The sequence below is a fragment of the Capricornis sumatraensis genome, chromosome 16 (genome assembly GCF_032405125.1).
Source record: "Capricornis sumatraensis isolate serow.1 chromosome 16, serow.2, whole genome shotgun sequence".
Classification (NCBI taxonomy): Eukaryota; Metazoa; Chordata; class Mammalia; order Artiodactyla; family Bovidae; genus Capricornis; species Capricornis sumatraensis.
Window position 1 is genome coordinate 54,293,597 of NC_091084.1, and position 8,036 is coordinate 54,301,632.

At 44.8% G+C, this 8,036-nt stretch overlaps 1 protein-coding gene across 1 annotated transcript in view; it reads right to left on the reverse strand.

Annotated features, from left to right (window-relative positions):
- P4HA3 (prolyl 4-hydroxylase subunit alpha 3) overlaps positions 1-3,915 on the reverse strand; it is a 40,526-nt gene extending 36,611 nt beyond the window's left edge. Inside the window, exon 1 of the mRNA XM_068989017.1 lies at positions 3,716-3,915. Coding sequence (XP_068845118.1) covers positions 3,716-3,915 — 200 coding nt within the window. The remainder of the gene's footprint in view (positions 1-3,715) is intronic.
- Positions 3,916-8,036: the final 4,121 nt, after the last annotated feature.

An 8,036-nucleotide genomic window follows, 5' to 3' on the forward strand; every position in this document is an offset into this window, starting at 1 on the left:
CCAGGCAAGAATACTGGAGTGGGTTACCACTTCCTGCTCCAGGGGATCTTCCCAACCCAGGGATCGAACCGGTGTCTCCAGCATTGCAGGTGGATTCTTCACCACTCAGCCACCAGGGAAGTCCTTGCTACTTACTAGATTTTATAATCTTGGATTACGGTACTTAAACTGTAGTTTTCACACTTTTCAATGATTTCTCATTTGCTTAAAAGAGTAATACAAACCTATTTCAAAACACTGTGTGAGAGAGAATCAAATGAGATAAGGCTTGTGGCAAGACCTCCCACTGTGACAAATTTGTGACAATGACAATGGTGAGAAGATGGTAAAGGAGACCAGCACGCACGTTGGAGGGGGGAATTCTAGCCAGCCACTCTGATCAACATCTCTAGCTCGCTCTTCTGACTCTATTCCCTATTAAGCGTAGCATCAGGATTCTGACCCCCATCTCAATCTGAGCCACCCAAATAAAGAGATTAGTAGAATGAGAACAAGCACGCGGGTAGCAGGGAGCATGATGGTACCTCAAATCAAAGGAAAAAGTCTCCTCTATTTCCACCAATGAACTTGGACTCCAATGAATACAGATTAAGAACAAAATGAATTTTTTTTTTTTTTGGTCACACCATGTGGCTTGTGGGATCTTAGTTCTCCCTATCAGGGATTGAATCCTGGCTCCCACCAGCGGAAGTACAGAGTCCTAACCACTGGACCATCAAGGATTCCCCAAATTAAATTATTTTACTCTGTAAATATGGGTGGGTCCACAGAATACTAGGCAACAATGCTACTCCAAAGAATGACACGAATTATTAAAATTATCATTTATTGTTATAATTGGGCTTCCAAGGTGTCGCTAGTGGTAAAGAATCCACCTGCTAATTTGGGAGACGCGTAGGAGACTTGAGTTCGATCCCTGAATCAGGAAGATCCCCTGGAGTAGGAAATGGCACCACACTCCAGTATTCTTGCCTGGAAAATTCCATAGGTAGAGCAGCCTGGCGGGCTATAGTCCACGGGCTGCAAAAAGTCAGACACGACTAAGCAACTGAGCACAGCAGATTATTATAATTAATACACACTTATATACACTATATAGCGTGTGTGTGTATGTGTGTGTTATCATGCTATTTTTGGCCACACCATGCACCTTGTGGGATCTTAGCTTGTGAGATCAAACTAACAGTAAATTTAAACAGGCATACAACTGCTTATATACAAGCTACATGCTTAACAGCATGTACCAAATTATATCATCATTCAGTTACCACTGAGTAACAAACAAGATCTCTCACACATACTTCCTCACAATCACTGACTCTCTTCTACATGGGCTCTCCCACATAGCCATCGTGGCCCTCACACCTCCTTCCCATATGCCCTGGAAGCAGTATTACCACATACACTCACTCATAGTTTTATAAGCAGCAAACTGTGAGATAACCCTCTGCTGTTCCAGCTCAGCTGAGGGTCACAGGATATAAATATAGCATTAAATATTCAAGTAACTATATGGTTACACCCATTTCTCACTTTGTGAGTTTCTCAGTTTCCCAAGAGAAGGTACACAGCACATATTTATACCATGGTGTTATATCCACTCATTTATCTTTCATTGTTTGAGAGAGTCAATACATGATTACAGCGCCTCAGTGTTCCAAGTCTTACAGTAGAGTTTGTTGATTGTATTTTCAGTTTCAGTTCAGCCGCTCAGTCATGTTCAACTCTTTTCGACCCCATGGACTGCAGCACGCCAGGCCTCCCTGTTCATCACCAATTCCTCGAGCCTACTCAGACTCACGTCCATTGAGTCGGTGATGCCATCCATCCATCTCATCCTCTGTCATCCCCTTCTCCTCCTGCCTTCAATCTTTCCCAGCATCAGGGTCTTTTCAAATGAGTCAGTTCTTTGCATCAGGTGGACCAAGGATTGGAGTTTCAGCTTCAGCATCAGTTCTTCCAATGAATATTCAGGACTGATTTCCTTTAGGATGGACTGGTTGGATCTCCTTGCAGTCCAAGGGACTCTCAAGAGTCTTCTCCAACACCACAGTTCAAAAGCATCAATTCTTCAGCGCTCAACTTTCTTTATAGTCCAACTCTCACATCCACACATGACTACTGGAAAAACCATAGTTTTGACTAGACGGACCTTTGTTGGGAAAGGAATGTTTCTGCTTTTTAATATGGTGTCTAGGCTGGTCATAACTTTTCTTCCAAGGAGCAAGCATCTTATAATTTCATGGCTGCAGTCACCATCTGCAGTGATTTTGGAGCCCAGAAAAATAAAGTCTCTTACTGTTTCCAGTGAAACATTTCCCCATCTATTTGCCATGAAGTGATGGGACTGGATGCCATGATCTTAGTTTTTGAATGCTGAGTTTTAAGTCAACTTTTTGATTCTCCTCTTTCACTTTCATCAAGAGGCTTGTTCTTCTTCGCTTTCTGCTGTAAGTGTGGTGTCATCTGCATATTGATATTTCTCCCAGCAATCTTGATTTCAGCTTTTGCTTCATCCAGTCCAGCATTTCTCATGATGTACTCTGCATATAAGTTAAACAAGCAGGGTGACAATATACAGCCTTGGCGTACTCCTTCCCTGATTTGCAACCAGTCTGTTGTTTCATGTCCAGTTCTAACTGTTGCTTCTTGACCTGCATACAGATTTCTCAGGAGGCAGGTTACGTGGTCTGGTATTCCTATCTCTTTAAGAATTTTCCACAATTTGTTGTGATCCACAGAGTCAAAGGCTTTGGCATAGTCAATAAAGCAGAAGTAGATGTTTTCCTGGTTGATTGTATAGCAAAACAACATTGGCTGAGCATCTATCAGTGTGTGCTACACTCAGCATCTCCAAGCATCAAGTATGGTTTTGCCCAGTGGTTTTGTTTTCCTGCTGTTAAATACTTTCATATACATATACATCTCAGTGATAATATTTAGAGTTCTTATGTGTGTGTAGAGAAAAGACATCTCAGATTAACAATCATGATATTACAGACTCCAAGCTCTTAGACGGCAGGGTAGGTTCTTGTTCACCATTCTCTCCCCAGTGCCTGGAACAGTGCTTGGTTCATAGTAGACACTCAAACATATACCTTGAATGAACTGATAAACCTGAAGCATTATTCCTATAGAGACCTGGACAATTACTCGGCATGATATCCATAGGGTCGTGCCCCCCGGTCACCATGACATGTAAATCTCATACATAGTCACAGAATGTCCCCCCATACTAAACATCAGTTCCCTGGGTCACATGGTCAACACACGTGTGGCTACAGTGTCACCGTATTCTCTCCGTTTCACTCTCTCAGGGTCGCTGGGTCTCTGTAACAGAGAACCTGGGGGCCCACACTGCTTGACCTTGTGAAGCTCTACTCCGCCCCACAGTCGCTCCACCGCACGTCCCCACAGCGGACCAACTTGGCGGTGTGAGGCTGGATGGGGTGCCACTGCGTGTGTGCGAGGCACGGAGTCTGAGGTCCTACGCAGTGTGACACGGTGTCTCGGGGTGCCCCTCAGGATGACGATGGCTCTGGGGAGTCACACTGGGCCACGGTACCTTGGTCTCCGGGTTGGACACCGCGTCCGAAGTCCCAGCAGGGTGACCACGAACCTGAGTTACCCCCGACTCGGCGGCACAAAGTCTGGGCCTCGTCCGTCCTCCGAGACTCAGTCTCTCCGGCTCACACCCCGTCCCCCGTGCCCTCACCTGGTCAGGTCCCGCAGCCGCGCCTCCTCCCCGCGCAGGTAGCGCCGCAGCAGTCCCAGCAGCCGGCGCTCGGGCGCCAGGGCGCGCGCCACACTGGTCAGCGCCGAGAACGTGTCCCCGCGAGCCGCGACCTCGGCCGGGTCCCCTGCCCGGAGCGCCAGCACCGCCAACAGCGCCGCCAGCCGCGCCGCGGGGCCCATCGCCGGCGCTCGCGCGCGTCCTCTCCGAACGTCGCGCCGGGCCCCGTTCTCGCCGCTCCGCCCCCGCCCGCCCCCGGGCCCCGCCCCCGACTCCTCGCTAACCCCTCCTCTCGCTCTCCACCCCCCACCTTCCTGCCCCTCGGACTGCGTGTGGGCTGCCTGCAACCTCAGTGTCCCCCGCTCTCCCCCAATCACATCCCTGGGGAAGCATTTCCACTGCGCCTATTTCGCACTTGGGGAAATTAAGGCAACGGGTGTGGTGAGGAATTAATTCATCAGTCTATGGCTGTACAACGTCATTCAAAAATATTCACTCCCTGGATCAAGGGGTGGAAATACAGAAACATCCCTGGATTCTGATGGACAAATCAGTAGAGTAAACGTTGTGGAATGGTAACAGCGGTGTGAATAAAGAGCTGTGACAGACCAGGGAGGAGGAGAACACTTCACACAGGACCTGACGTCTGAACTATCTCCAAGGATGAGTAGAAGAACATTGACCGGAGGTGAAGAGGGTGAAGGCCATTAGGGTCAGTGCGTGACAAATCTAGGACCTATACAACCAAAACTTCTGGGGTCCTGGGTCATTGCTCTGCCCTACATACCCATGGTCATTTAAGCAAACAAAAGTGTGTTAATCCCACTACTTACCCTTTCCCCCTCTTTCCCAGGGAATGTTGATTCACTCATTCATTCATTTAACAATATTTAGCACCTGTTCTACTGCAAGGGAGGGATGGTCTTTCCTGGAGAAGGTACTTACGTATACCAAGGTCTGAAGATGGAAAATAGTTTGAGTTGCAGAAATGATGAGAAATTCCTTGGGGCTGGGACTGTCAGATTGTGAAGGGGTTTTGCATGTCATGTTAAGAAATTTGGGCTGTTTGCTATGAAAATCCAGTGGAAACCTTTTCTTTTTTTTTTTAACCTCCCTCTCACCTCCCTCTGCATCCCACCAGTGAAACTTTTTAGGGCATTAATAGTCGTCCAGTGACTGAGCAAGGTGAGGGAATAAAAGCCCAGTTATTTAGCCCAACATGAGACAGCTCTGACAGGCTCTAGTCCTCCTGCCACATAGACCGAAGCTTTGTCAAGCTTCTTTGACCTCTTCCTCTGCCCTTTCCTGCTTTTCCTGTGCTTTCACAGACCCTGATCCCTAGCAATATCAAGCATCATCTCAGCATCTGCTTCTGGAGAACCCAACCTGAGACAGCAACACAATCAACATACACAGCTGAGAAGTGTAGAGCAGTAACCTGAACCCAGGTGGTCTGGGTCTGGGTACTATTTTCTTAATTGCTACCAGAGGCAGATTTACCATGAAGCTTTTGAAGCTTAAGCTCAAGGCCCCTAACTTGCACAAATCCTTTCCAACACCCTCAGGATTGAGGGGTGGCAGAACCCAACATTATTTTCTTCTTGTTATATGTATTTGTAAAATTTGCAAAATAAAGGTATTTTAACCACAATTGTTTAAGTTTTCTGTTTCCACTCTGACTTCCTCTTTATCACACGTCCCCTTATGGTGACAATGTTGGAATGGCTAAGGGTCTGTATTTGCAACTGAGTAGTCATCTTAGCCTGCTTTCTGCTCATAGAAGGTTGAGCATTATAGTAGGAAGAATAATACCCCCTCCCCAAGATGCTAATGTCCTAATTCCTAAAGCCTGTGACTATGGTGCCTCACACAGCAATAGGAAATTTGCAGGTGTGATTAATTTAAGGATCCTGAGATGCCCCAGTTACATAGTCACTTATTTGACATCAGTATGGGCTCGTGAATTTCATTGAATGAATTATAATTCATTACTTGCTTATTTTGAAACTCAAATTGCCCTAGAGTTAGCCAGTGGTAGCCCCTTCAATCTGGCTCCTGTGTCCTTTTGATATGTTCCCTTTATTCCTTGAGGACTTCCTTACTTTATTACTTCCAAGATATTCCAACTTGTCTGTACTTTCCCTTCTCCTGACCTGGAATCAAGCATTCCCCCCATGAGCCCTGGTTCCTTGTATTCAGAAACCAAGATCTGGGTGCTAGGTATGCTCATTGCAACTGGAATGTCTCTGCTCCCAGGTCCTTTAGGCAGACAGAACTAGATAATTATATATAACTTTGTTAAACTTTTCCTAAGTGTTTTCTTTCTTTTAAAAATTGATATATATATAAAAAATTGAGATATAATTTACATATGATAAAAATCCACATTTTTAAAGTATACAATCCATTCATTTTTACCATAGCCACAAGGTTGTACAACCACTGCCAGGGTCCAGCTCCGGTGGATCCAGGGTAATTCGAAGGTGGGGACGGAATCAGCGCCCAGGAAAAAACTTAATTACAGATATAGAGAGAAATTAGAAACGGATAGTGTAGTAGGAAAATTAGTGGAGAAAAAGAGGCTGATAACTGGTTTACATGGAATACCAATCACCACCTACGTAGGCCACAGGCGTCTTTCCATTCTCCCGAAGGAGAGGAGGCACTGAGGCCTCCCCGATCCGATCTCAGAAGGCCAGGCAGAATTAGCAGGCTTGGTGAGTACCCACATTTCAGATGGGAATTCAGCCAGGAAAGTGGGGAGCAAGAACACGGGGGAATCTGTCTTTCCAGAAACTGATCCGATTTCTTTATTTTTCAGGTTTGTTTATATACCTTTTTGTTATACATAGGGATGAATAGAGTCACGCGGGGGTCAGCAGACCTGACCCTTGTCACAATCAGGTGCTTCACATAAAATTATACAAAGGTCTTATGGGTTTTTACATCATCTTCTAGCCATGAGGTCTGCTGACATTTTATGGCCCTTTCTGATACCAGTCAGTTAACCAGAAAACTTTTTTTTTTTAATCAGGCACCACCCTCCAAATAAAGTTGCATTCCTATAGGGTGAGGGTGTAGTGAGTTACAATCAAGAAAGGAATTTACTTAACCTAAGGTTTAACATGATTAATCTTAAAGGTTAATACTTATTTCTCCTATATGCTAGTTATATTCATTATAAGGGCAAGGAATATGGGGACTTAGCAGCAAATATTGACTCAACAAATGTAAACCCTTGACCAATGTTCCCCTTAAGATCTATTTAGTCTTAAGATAGTGATAAAATTATATTTTTACATAGCAAGGACACAGTGATTTATAACAAAGTACAGTGATCTATAACAAAAGAGAAAATTCATTAACTCAAAAAGTCTAGTATTGCCAACATCAAAAACTACTATATTTCCTTTTCTATATTCCAAATACATTGATTAATATATTCCCAGGTGCCTAAGGATATGGAGGCCTGATGGCAATCATTGACTCATCAATGATAAAAAGCCCTATGCTAATACTCCAAACTCTCTGTGCTGTTTATGGTTGAGAGGTTGTCACACAAGCTAGTCTGTTAGCAGAGAGGTTTGACCTGAGACACCCTTGGTCACACCCAGGGCAGGGAATTATCAGTAATTATTGGCACGACAAATGAAAAATCCCTTCACCAATATAATTTCTAATCAACCCACTATACTATACTAATAATTTTCTAACTTCTCAAGTGAGTCTGTATTTAGAAAGTTTTAAAACATCCCGTGCCTCTCACAGTTGGGAGGCTGTAAACAATCACATGCGGCCGGACGAACCTGATCAGGCAGGCCAGAGAAGCTTCAGAGTTCGTAAGTTGAAACACTCTTGTCAAGCCCAGGAATTTTTATTAACTTGGAGCTGCAAGTTAACTTCTTCTCCGAGAGAAATGGTTATGGGGGAGAGCCCCCCATAAAGTACTCTGGTTTTGGGGGTAGATGCTCGGGAACAGGGGGTTTCCTGAGGCTTGATCACGCCTTTGCATATGCCAAGCTTCCTTCCTCATGACCTTTGCCATGGGCGGAGTTCCTCACGCTGGCCCCCGGCAAACCACCACCGCTATTTAACTCTAGAACATTTTCTTCACCTTCCCCCCGCCAAAAATACTCATTAGCTATCACTCTATACCCCTCCCATGTGACAAACACCAATCTACCTCTGTCTATATGGATTTACCTACTATAGATGCTTCATATAAATAGTTTCCCTTTGATATTATTGAACAGTAAAGGAAATTGTTTTCTTAATTTCATTTTTTTAGATTGTTCAGTGTTAG